Source organism: Athene noctua, chromosome 1 (genome assembly GCF_965140245.1).
Source record: "Athene noctua chromosome 1, bAthNoc1.hap1.1, whole genome shotgun sequence".
In the NCBI taxonomy this organism is placed as follows: Eukaryota; Metazoa; Chordata; class Aves; order Strigiformes; family Strigidae; genus Athene; species Athene noctua.
Window position 1 is genome coordinate 181,857,283 of NC_134037.1, and position 12,922 is coordinate 181,870,204.

The 12,922-nt window shown below is 35.7% G+C and overlaps 1 protein-coding gene across 5 annotated transcripts in view; it reads right to left on the reverse strand.

The window, feature by feature from the left end:
- OFD1 (OFD1 centriole and centriolar satellite protein) overlaps positions 1–12,922 on the reverse strand; it is a 33,351-nt gene that overhangs the window by 20,145 nt on the left and 284 nt on the right. For 3 of the 5 annotated variants that reach the window (XM_074907004.1, XM_074906988.1, XM_074906998.1), the window contains exons 2-12: positions 12,815–12,916; positions 10,092–10,292; positions 9,428–9,496; positions 9,316–9,343; positions 8,411–8,518; positions 7,565–7,701; positions 5,272–5,445; positions 3,212–3,318; positions 2,210–2,329; positions 809–882; positions 36–127 (exon numbers count right to left, since the gene is read on the reverse strand). In XM_074907004.1, coding sequence (XP_074763105.1) covers positions 36–127; positions 809–882; positions 2,210–2,329; positions 3,212–3,318; positions 5,272–5,445; positions 7,565–7,701; positions 8,411–8,518; positions 9,316–9,343; positions 9,428–9,496; positions 10,092–10,292; positions 12,815–12,910 — 1,206 coding nt within the window. In that variant the 5' untranslated portion in view covers positions 12,911–12,916. Of the gene's footprint in view, positions 1–35; positions 128–808; positions 883–2,209; positions 2,330–3,211; positions 3,319–5,271; positions 5,446–7,564; positions 7,702–8,410; positions 8,519–9,315; positions 9,344–9,427; positions 9,497–10,091; positions 10,293–12,812; positions 12,917–12,922 lie in introns of those variants that run through there. The other 2 variants (XM_074907014.1, XM_074907022.1) reach the window with 2 other exon arrangements.

The following is a 12,922-nucleotide window of genomic DNA, read 5'->3' on the forward strand; positions in this document are numbered from 1 at the left end:
TAATACAGACCCTTTAAATTCATGTTTACAATTACCTCAAGCTCTTTCGTGCGTGATATAGCTTGCTTGAGTTCTTCCTTTTTTGAATTAACAGCACTGGCTTCTTCATGCAAAAGCATAGCTTTCTCTGCAAGGAGGATTAGAAATACTGAATTAAAATTAGTAGAGTATTATAGTAAAAAACTGTATCAGCAAAAACCAGTTTAAGCTCTAAGCCCAACACTCAATTTAATTCAAGACATAAAAAATGACTGAATGTCACACACACTCCTTCAAAATTAAGTAAATCACACTGTGTGTATATATACATATGCATACTCCTTTAGAATTAAATAAATCAAATTCGCATGCACATCATATATCATTTGTTTCACACGTCCCTAACTTAAAAGCCTAAACACGTTATCTGTCCCAGCTCTCCTTCCTCAAGCTCCAATTAAACATCTTGTGCACAATAAATGTAGAAATTGGCAACCATTCAAGGGTATGGTACCAGACTGTACCAGAGTTCAATTAGAGAATGAATGAGCTAGTAGGACTTCAGGAGATGGGAAACTGAAAAGCAAAATGCTTTGCAGCCTCTGTGTGAAGCAGCAGCTCATGGTTCGTGCTGCATTCTGAACAGCAAGGAGTCGCAGACCTGTCACTGGATCCTGCTACATGTTTTCAAAAATCTGTTTTGATGGCTTTTCTGTCAGTTATACCACTGTTACTGAACACCGTGACTGTTTAGTAACAACAGTGGTTTTATACCTGTTAAAGCTCTAGAGATAAACAGCTACTTCATTATTCTCAGACAGATGGTTACCTTTATTTTTTTTCTCATCTTCAGTAACTTTATTGGTTCTGGCTATGTATTCTTCTTTTAATTCAAGCTGGTATCTAGAAGTAAAAAGAATTATGTATTCCAAAGTATGCATGTATGCACATGCACGTACATTTGTTTAATTTCCAGTCCTGCCCAGACTAAACTATAATCACACAATCATTTACTGACAAAATTAATTATTGCAGAGCCACTGAAACAGTTGAAAGGGGCCCTGCCAATCACTTCACTCAACCACCTGCTCAAAAAACAAGACTATCATCAACTCTAGAGCAGGTTAGCTGTGGCTCTTCTTAGACAAGTCTTGGAAAGCTCAAAGGATGTATATTCCACCACCTCCCTGGATGACCTCTGCCAATGCTGCACCACCCTCCTAGTAAAATTTTTTTCCCCCATGTCCAAGCTGAATCTCCCAAGACACAATTTACAGCCCCTGCCACATGAACTCAGAGGTCACGTCTGATAGTCTCATAACTATCTTGACAGACCTTTACCAGGCCCTCTCCAGTTTCTTCATGGCTTTCTTGAATTGGGGAGCCTAAACCTGAGCATGGTGTTACTAGCACAGCTTTGCCACTACGTGAAGGGGATAACAACTTCTCGGTCTGTTGGTCATGCTGCTATTGTCACCCATCATGCTGTTTACCTTATTTGCTGGAGCCTACTGCTGCCTCATAGTCAACATGACATTCACTGTAACTCCCAGGTCCTCTTCAGAAATGCAGTTCCTCAGTCAATTCCATTTCCCCATTTATACTACTTCATAGGGACATTCTGCGCCCAGTGCAGAACTTTGCAGTTCTCCTTGTTAAAATTCCTAAGATTTATGTTGGCACAATCCCCAAGTTTATCAAAGTCTGTCTGAATTGAAACTCTGCCAGTTGTTGTGGAAGCCATTCCTCTTAATTAAGCCTCATGTCAAAAGTTGTTGAGGACGCCCTGTGTCAACATCCACATCATAGATGAAGGTGTTGGACGGTATGGGTCCCAGAACTGGCCACAAGGGTTCTCTGCTCATCACTGGCCACCAGCTAGACACTGAGCACTGACAGGTGCACCACTATTCACAGCCCAGCAGTCATCCAACTCTACCATTCAATTTTACTGCAATTTACAGGAGCTAAGAAAGCTCAGCATTTTGCATGACTGGGCCATAGATTATAAATGTTTTCAGATATGGCTTTTTCTGGACCTGACAGAACATTTTGTCTTACTAGCAAAGAGCTAAGCAATAACGTAAAGAATACAAGCTGAAACAAAAACGAGTGCACGTTTTCAAAGTCCTGGCTCCGTTACACTTTTCAAAACAAATCCTATAGAATGTATTGTTCTGTTTTCATAGGAAGTAGCACGTGTCCTATTAGAGATAAAAGAAAAATTTACTTTAAGAGTTCAGTCTTAAGCTTTTGGTCATATGTCTCCTCTATGTTCTTCACAGCAACCTCCCGACGTCGAAGTGCATCATCAATAGCTTTATTTTTCTCTTCCTGAAGTTTCTGAGTGCTGAAATAACCATAATTATACAGACAATGACCAGTTACAAGGCCAAAACTTTAGTTTTGGGTTTTTTTTTTAAAAAATAACATTTAGAGACATCAAAGGGTAATGTGCTTGTTTGGAGGGCTAGCAATTTAAAATTATCATCGGAATCTGTCATTGTAATTCATCAAGAACAAAAAGATGTGACACAAACTAAATTGCCCTACTTAAAATCTAGTACCAATCAATTAGACAGCTATCCCGGGATAACCCTAACTCAAGTTTCCCACACCAGAAAGCCTTCAGAGGAGGTAGTGCTGAGCGTGCTACTCTATCAGCACCCTCTGCTGGCTTGTTAAAAGAAAGACAAGTTTTTGTTAGTGGGATACTCATTTTACTATAAAAAACAGATGACAAAGTAATGACATTAAGTAGTATGGAAAACCTGGCCAAAAATGTTTGGTGGGGTTTTATTTATTTATTTATTTAACAAAAGAAAACTGATCTTACTAAGGACAAATAAAAAAACCCCAAGTCTAAAGCAGCAAAATATGTACATGCCTCATGAGTGTTAGGATTACATAATATTTTGTTTGGGGTTTGAGGTTGTTGGGTTTTTTTAAATTTAAGCACTTCAAAGTAAACATCTGGCTCCTTGCCTCCACAGTGATGCTGCACTGTTTTAGTTGGATGAGGAGGAACAGGAGGAATAGGAAAAAAAACCAAAAAACTTTTGTTGTGAGGTATTCCTGCTAATAGAGACAGTATACAATACTGCTCAAAATGCAAAAGACAACTTCTGGGATATAACCTATTTCAGTGTCATAGAAGCAGAAACATCTTGAAGCATGCTTTCCAGAAAAATGACAATAACATCATATTGTATACACCCCCTCAGCAACTTACACTTCAAATGCCTCAATTCTCTGCTTCAGTTCCGCCTCTCTGGTCCTTACGACTTCAATATCTTTCAGTAGACTTTGTCTCTGAGCGTATACTTCCTTTGCTTCTATCTGAATCACAAAATATTATCAGTAGTTTTACTTCACACTTTATACAGGTATTTACTGTTTAACATGTTCAAACTTTTAAGGATCTTCTTCAGGAATTGGTCTTACTCCAATAAATACGATTTATATAATCATAATTTGAAATAACATCTAGAATTGATTGTAATTTTTTTTAAATTCTCTTTCTTCTTTTACTCTGAGTAAAAATGCTTTAGATGGAGTCATGACTGGCTACCTGTAAACACTTTTCTTTTAAGAAATAGCACTGACTAAAACTTATGTAAAAGGAAAAAATGTTTTAAAAAAATTACAAAACAAACATGTGTAAACATCTGAATGCTTTTAATAAAAAATAATTTTGTAGGTTCTTCATAAAAACAAAACTGTAAAAACAAATGCCAAAACCCCCTGATAAAACATGATAAAACTGAAACTGAATCAACCAGCAGTCTTTCAGTTCTTTCAGTTTAACTTACAGAACACAAATTGTAAAAGGGATTCTCCAAGTGATGAACATGCTAATACCAAAAGTCACGTATCTACTTATTAATAAAAAATAGCTTTTTTCTTGTCCTTAAGCACATAAAGCATTATTTCTCTCCAAATAAATAGTAATTGCCTACGAAGAAAATAATGATTTTGCCACATGGGTGCTCATATCAAGTTTGCAAGTCATGTGTACTTGATAGTAATGAAAGACTTAGCCTAGTTATCTAGTGCAAAACATGAAGCAGTTTGTCAAGCCATATTGCCTGAGCATGAAGTTATCTTCGTAAAGGGTTAAATGACCTTCTACCTTTAATGTAAATATATTTCAAGTCAGTGGAGCTCCTGATCTCTGTTAACAGTTTCCAGATAAATGAAGCAGATACATTTCAGTGAGTGCAGAAGCTGACAAGAGCAACAAAATATTCATACACAGTACTTGACGGGTATGTTGATTTAGTGATCTTTTTTGAATCACTGAATTAATTTCATATCCACAGAAGAAGACTGACACAATAAAATAGATTATTTTCTTGTAAGCGTCTAAGGACAGATCCATGAAAGAAATTCACATCATAGTGATAAAATGGTTGATTTTCAGATTGGAAGGAAGGTCAATAGTAGAGACCAGTATATAATAACTTATATAGAGACCTGCATGATCGCTTTGTTAACCAATACCATATGCTCTCAGGGGTTAAAAAAACCCAAAACCCCACCACACCAGAGCAAAAATGTGGTTAGCATTTGTGGATGGGTATTATTTAGATAGGAAGGTCTACTGCAGACAGCAGGAGAATGGCTACACAAACAGGCAACAGAACAGGAAGCAAACTACTCTTCCAAAAACTGAAAAGTAATAGAGGTTGGGAGAAGCAATTTAGAACTATATACAAATTACTGTGTGGTTCAGTAACAGTTACTACTCTGGCAAAGCATTAACCAAGAGTTAAGGGCCCAAAGGAGTAACTCATCAACAAAAAAGTGTTCAAAGAAAAGAAACAAGATGCTAGTTTACAGTAAAGACAGTGGCTATTAATAATATTCAACATATAAAGGGCATATCCATACCATACAGACTATCTATTCCATTTAGAGTCCTTCTTAGCAATGGAAAGAATTTATAGTATTACTAAAAGCTGTGGTCAACTTTCTGTTAAAAAAAAATCTCACTAATCTGAATTCAGAAAAGTCATTAAAACTGATTTAAAAGTATTTATTACATTTAAATCCTTCAATCCTAGCTTGCAAAACTATTCCTTTTCCAGCCAGCTCTACTGAAGATACTTGCCCATACTCATTCTTGCAGCTGCTAAATGTGTTCCCCTATTTATGAGAACAAAAGTAGCTTCCAAGTTTTCACTAATAAGCCAAGATCTGAAGGCATATCTCCTAAAGATAAAGGAACAGTTTAATCAACTCACTAAATCATTTTGTACTAGGTTAAGAAAAAAATATTTGGAACTTTACCTCTTGTTGCTTCTGAAGCCTCTCAATAGCATTCTTTTCACGAGAAATCAAGGCTTCAGACTTTGCTTGATGTGTCTTCTCTAACTCATGACGCAGCTCAGAGATTTCTTTCTGGGTCTGCACTTTCTCCTCCATTTTAATCTTTGCTATTTCAACGTCTTTAAACTGTTCTAGCTTAAATAAAGGAGAAAGAGTGGGTTAAGTAGGGCCATCTTCAAATCGACAGACAATCCCTTCTCAGACAATTCTAAATTTCACTTAGAAATTCTTGTTAGGAGAGGCATGATAATTCAATGAAAATGATAATTCAATTAAAATAAATTACAATTAAAATAAACACTATCTGCATGTCTCGCATAGTTTTCATTTGTTTATCTGGCATCCCAAAGCAGAACTTGTACAAAACTAATAGCTTTAGACGAGAGCAAAAGAGAGGCCTATGAAGAAAAACTGCAGGAGCGATACTCTGCTTGCAATTAAGGAATAGCTACACTCTTTAAGTCATCCTCTGACACTGTTGCTATTCTTGACCCTTTTTCCAAGAACCACTTTTGACTAGTGTTGCAAGAAATGGTAGAAGCAGACTCATCCTGAATTGCTCAGGAACAACAGAAATTCATCTGGACACAAAGGAAGTGCCAAACATGTAAAAAAATGCAGACTATGTAACTCCACATAAAGAAGGTTACAAAAACCTAAGTCCTGATTCACAGACTTAGCACAGCTGAAAAAAAAGTAAATACACACAAGCAGGACAGTATGCATCTTGAAACTGCACAGAAGAATCATAGGGAATGTGCCTCCATACAATGTGTGAAGTGCAATCTATGCAAGAACAAACGGGGTTATAAAGAATTATAGTGAAAGTTTGGAAGAAAATGGTAAGCAGGCATACAAGACAAAAAATGTGAGGAAAAAATGAGCAAAAGAATAAAAGGAGAATAGTAGAAAAATAGTGAGACTGCAGAAAATGAGGTTAAAGAGGGGAAAAAGCACAGGAGGAATGGCTGATCAAGGAATTCAGGTCTGTGGGCATAAATTTTGTGAAAAATTAAGGAAATGGTGAGACAGTACAGCATCACTTATACATACACAAACTGGATTAGAAATGTCTTACAGTAATTCACGTCACATTGCTAAGGAATGCGTGTAAAGTTAATTGAATTTAGAAGTGATTTATAGCTGGTTAAGATTCCAATCTCCTTTGTTGCAACTGCTTTGCTTAAACTGAGACAAACTTAACAACACACAAATTAACATGTTTTACATACTAAGAGACAGTGCCTGCTGGGGAATAAAGACTAAATGAAAAATTAACGTAAAATACATTGGCAGTTTTAACTCTTCATTCTTCTACTTGTCTAGCTGAATAAACATGACTAAACTGATTTCCTCGGTTTAAATGCAGATGACTGGCTTTAAAAGTGTGTCTAAGAATTCTAATTGATTATCAGATTATCGTTTTTATATCCAAACAAACTACTGATCTTGACAGAAATTCATTGGAAAAAAGCATATTTAAATGAACTAGTTAAATTATTCTGTCCAAATAAACAGTTGATCTTGACAAAAATTTATGGAAAAAAAACCCCTGTATTTAAGTGAACTACAGTATATTCTCTCTGCTCCATTTTTCAGACATAAGAATTATCCATGGATTATTGACAAAGAAAATTTCTTATTTTATTCCTAAAATGAAAGAAAATTATCTAAAAGAGCTGTCTTCAATTAAAGGAAGAAAAACCCCACAGAAATAATTCATAATATTGTCTGTTACGATTTTAGTGTTTCTGTATAATGTTTTGAAATAGTACGCAAATTCTCATCAATATTAAAAATTCAATCAACTGTCAAGCTACATAGCAGCAATTCATGCCTCAGTCACTATGCATTATATTGAAATTCAAGCTTCAAAACATTAACTAGGAAGGAAAATCAATACTATGACTAAGCAGAGTAAACATTTCTCCATAAAACTAAATAATCAAAGAGCAAATAAAATTTACCAAATTAAGAGAGTCAAAATAAGAAAAAGCCATGTCATAAATTAATATAGAAATAAAAACCTTAACAATCTGTGCACATTTAAAAAAAAAGGGGAATGGAAAAAATATATACATGCTATATCATCAAATTAACAATTGATATTGGATTATTGATAGATAGCCTTTTGTGTTTGATGTAACTCATTATTAGATCATTTCTTTCAATGTACCTTAAGTATTAAAAGTCTGTAATGAGCAAAGTCAAAATCAACAAATCTCTCTCTCAGAATGAATGACCAGAGTTATACCTTTTGACACATTTCTGCTTGAAGCTGCTTCTCTATTTCTTTTCTATATTCCTGAAGTTTTACTTCTAAAGATTCATATTTCTGATGCTGGGGATAAGAGTCTGCAAACTGTTCATCAATCAGCTGAAGCTTCTCAGCTATAAAAAGAGCGACATATCCATCATAATTTAAAAACAGTCACCACAGTTATCCTACCCAGGACTGTAGGAACCGAACCTGTCTCTGTAAGAAGTTCCTTAGTTTACTTAAGTAGCACTGTCACAGAAAGACGTGTGTAGCACAAAAGCAGAGGCAGCACAGAAATGCCATTTATCAGCTCTATGCCCCACAGCCTGTACCTAGGAGGATGCACTTAGCTGTTTAGGGACTCTCTGTGGTATTAGTCATTCATCCTCTTTATCATGGATGGACAAGAATTTTCTTTTGTATGAAACTTTTAGGTTCTTTTGTATTACTAACAGCATGCATATTATAATTCAAGAACTCCCAGTCTATGCCTAACTTTCACTGAAACACTATCACAGAAAGAGAAGAAGGCATGCATTTACAATTATGTTTTCCAGAATATATTTCACCGTATAACATTTACATTGCATCTAAGACATAATAGCGAAATGCCTAAGAAAACATCCAAGTGATTAAGAAAAAAAATCATAACAGGACTTTTGTCTTATTCTAAGAAAGGTTAGAAAACCAATGTACTAGTGATAGGTATGACCTTCACCTATTACTTTAGGCTGCATTTGAGTAAGTGTTGAATGAATATCATTCATACAATTTATTAATCCACACCGTTTACCAATATGAAAATACTTGGGGAGACGTGCTTCCAGAGGTTGCACTTACCAAGAGACGCTCTGTAAAGAGGCACTGAGGTTGTCTGAGTTTCTGTGTCATGAGTTTCCTTACTTAGATGGTGCTCTGTAAGTTCGATCAAAATCTGCATAAGAAAACCTATTAAGATCAAATATATTAGTTAGATCTGATTTCACACCAAAACTGAATTTGAGCCTGTAATTAATGAAGTTATTTTCACTGAACAAGAAAACCTATTCAATTTACAGAAAGAACCAAGTATTTAAGTAAAAATCTATACTAGTAAACTATTAAGATTCTAAAATAAGCATAATCCAGTCCATCTCATTCTGCAAAAGCTCTCTTTTTGCAACTTTTCCTTTCATCCACATCTCTTTGTCTCTCAATATCCTTTGAGAGAGCAGATTATTACTACTTTAATTATGAGGTCGTTAGGCAACAGGGGTTTCTGAAGATCAAGCTACTTCAGGCTATGCAATACAGCTAGATTTCATCATGCAGACATAAGAATTATTTCTTATATAAACCAACAGAAAGTCAAATAAATCTTTAACTGGTCTTTGAAGTAAATTATGCAAGCTAATGCAGTCAGCTATAAACACAAACCAAAACCTGAGTTTGCCAAAGTCAGCGAGAAAAGCTTACGAAGAACATTATATTTAATACCTGATTACACATTTTCTTCATATTTCTAATGTTCAAGTAATTTATTTTGTTGGTGAATGTTAACACTTAATCCAGACCACAAATACAAGTTGGATAATCCTGATATATAATATTCATCATCCTGGTGCACGGCAAGTTTCAAAATTCAACTGAACCTATATTATTCCATACCAACATACGCTCAAGAAATTTGAATTTCTATTGCTTGCATCTTAAAAATGAAGCTGACACAATTATCCTTGTCTGCATCATCTATAAACATCTTGTACCTTTATTCTCCTTCCGAGTTCCTGAAGTCTGTAAGAAACAAAAGATGTTTTAGCCAGTCTATTTCATCACAACTGTAATTTAAGCTTATTTTCAAGATCAAACTAACTTTACCAGTGATTTGTAAAGACTGGATTTTGGATTGATCCTCATTAGTTGAAGAAGATCTTGCATAGTCCACAGCTTTGGGAAAAAAAAAAAAGTTAGAAAAGGTTAACTAATTTTAAATAATTTCAACATTTAATACACTATTTTACAGTTGTAGACTGTTTTTCACTCAAGAAAGACTTCTTTATCACCTTGTAAAACCATTTTCAGAAGCCTGCTGTTCTAGTACAACATTTACTTATCTCCACTACCTAAGACATATGGCAGCCAGTACGTAGCTTCCTGATCAACTGAAGCTGTGAAAATAGATGTGTCTTTTTCCCCCCTCACTCTGGATATATACTCTTGCTACTTCCCTTGCCTCCTTTCTTATCATACAAATCAGATGAGTTCACTAACCCAAATGACAACTAACAACTCACCAGGTCAAAATATTCATTTTCAGTTAGAAACAACTTCACCGTAGCACATACTCGTAGAGAGGGCAAGGACTGCCTTTTTTACCCACAGCCTGTAGTTAGAACAGCTTAAACTGACCATGAACCACACTTTCAGGAAACTGAACGGCAAACCATGAGGGTAGCTTTAACTGGGATGAAAATGTGCTCTGCCACACAGCCTCACAAAAAAGCTCCTGGAAGTCTTAGAAGGGGTAAATTACTGAACTTACCTTCTTCTTCTCTAATCCACTTTCTGGAAAGAAAACAGAAAGCGAATACTCATAGCCACATCTCTGCAGGTGATCTGCCACCAAGCTATTGGAAGCTGTGATCAAAAGTGAAGAGTCATCACTTGGAACAGCCTGTGGCCGAAGTTCTCCACTTAAAATTGGGTGCATTAGTTCATGGATTAGCTGGTTTCGGAGCTGTGTCTGATACAGAAAAGACATGATATTCTCAGCTTACATGTGATTCAATGAGAGATTTTATTTTTCAAAATTCATGGGGAGTCTCATTTTACTTGTACATGTTTTATTACAACCTACATAACAGAAATGGGCAGACTACCTTTGGCAAAATTTAGAAAGCACACCGTGCCTTTCTTCAAAACACTCTTACGGTGGCTACAGTGATCTCTGACTTTCCCTCAAGATGTATCAAACGTAGGACTGAAAAATAGTATTGTTCTCAGTCAAGAACTCACTTAAACTCCATTCTGATATCCCCATTTAATTTTTAGATCTCCCTCCTCTCTGGCTTAAATAAAGCCTGCCTGATGTGGCCTCAATTTCAGGTGTACTTGGAAAACTCATTAATCCTCTTCTGAATCTCCTATCAAAAAGCTGTCAATGCCATCAAAAAAGCATATGGGAAAACAAACAGGAAATTCAATGTCTTTAATATCAATTATTTTGTAGGGAAGCAAAAGAGTACTAATGAAAGAAACCTACAGGCACTAATAATAATTAAACTGCATTTCTTATTATTTATTTGCATTCAATGAGTTACAGTAGAGAGAAAAAAAAGTAACCTAAAATTCTCTTCTAAAGTTCAAGTCTCCCTCCTGCAAAAGAAATAAGTAATAATTTTCATTATATAATTATGCAAATTGTTTATAGCATACTAAGAAATCATGACAGAAATGTTTTAAACTTTCAACAGCAACAGTGACAAAGCTGATTAAAGCAGTAGTTACCAAAAATGGGACAAAATACTTACCAAAACTTAACAAAGCCAGATCATCAGTCTAGCCTTATATTTTAGCACAGCTTTCTACAAAAATTAGGCTGTCAATAGAAACAAAGACAACTAAAAAAATTATTTTCCTTATGAATTTCTGAACTTGTCCAGTTTCAAACAACTTTGACAGAGATGACGTCGTCTCAAAAACAAGGGAGCCCAGCAATCTCTTATACATCTTGTGACAGAGTGCAGGTAGAAAACATTGGGCTAAATCCCCATCCCTACTATTGGAAAGGAAGGCAGAAATCAGCCGTTGTATGCTGGCCACTCAGCATACCTGTAGCTCCGGATCCACTCTGACTCCTAACAGAAGCAGAAGTCAGATCAGACCATGAAAAAGTTGAGAGTATTCTCATTGGAAGTAATCCATAAGAATCCCAACTGTAGTAATTCTTCGGCTCAGAAAAGCTACAAAAGCTTTAATACAATGTGCAATCTTCTAGATGAGGAAAACAGACTTAAATAGCATGCCACCTGGCAGACTATTAGTTAAGTCAAACGACAAGAAAAGGTTCAAGCACTGCAAACTTGGTATGGAATATACTGAGGGAGAAACAAGTTTTCAAGTTTTCCTGAACAGGGAATTCTTGACGATAAGATTAACAATGGTATTCTCACATATAGATCTTGATTTTCATTCTTTTTTTTTTTAAATGAATTTGACAAAAAAAAGCAGAAGCTAAAAAATTCTGCTGGTGACATGAAGATGTACATAGAAAGATCAAGACATCATAAAAAAATGCAAACAGATGATGTTTAAAGACTAGCAAAACTGAAACCACATGAAATACAACATTTCAGCATTTAAGGCCTGATACAAATTTCTGCTATAACACAAGAGATACATTGTTTTGAAAAAACAAGATGTGGAAGTGTCAGTCAAACAATGACTAGCACTACAAATATAACATGCCTCAAAAAGAGATATATACAGCCTTCCACAGACTTTCCCAGAAAATAGGTAAGAATTAATACAATTTTAAACTTTGCCTGGAAAGCTCACGGTCTATTCCCTTTAGAAAAAAGGGGGAAAGACTTCAAAGCAATGCAGTCGACTACTGGGGTAACTGGCAATGAGACTACTGCACCTTGACTCGCCTAGCACTGTGGACCAGAATGCTGAAGAAAAGGTATGACTGCTGCTTGTAAATCATCAACAGGAGTAAGAGCTACTTAAACTGAAAGATACTTTCAGCCCAAGAAAAAAGGCCAGAGCAACCATAAATAAATGCAGGCTACAAAGCAGAACAAAGTTTCACTCTTGAACACAACCATATTCTAAGACGTTCTCCTGAATGAGCAGACTGGGAGAAAATATCCCAGTGTTAAAACAGAACTGGAATTTTTTAGGAAGATAATTCCTATACCGTGCTTACTTATAGTAGGTAATAAACAGACTCTGTGACCTAAGAGATCCTTCCCAATCCTGTATTTTCATTCACTCCTCTCTTCCCTGCTTTTTTCTCAAGCATGGAAAATTTCGAAGACCCTATACAGGCCTTCAACCTTCCTTAAGAAAACTCGAAAAGCACTTCTGTTTATAAAGAACCTCATGTCCGGAAAAAAAAGAAAAAAAAAAAAGCTGAATACAAATTAGGCTGTGGCAAAAACAATACATTTGGGGAGAGTGGGAAGCACAATTATTAAGCATGACTGTCACTGCTTTCAGTGTTAAGTAATACAGCGAATCATTGCTAAAAACAACGCACACCTTAAGTGTGTCCAGTACACCTCGGTTCTTAAAAGTCTGATAGAGCCTTTTCCGGAGTTCATCTTGGGACAGCGTCTCCCTTTCAACCGAAGCCATCCTGCCCTACAG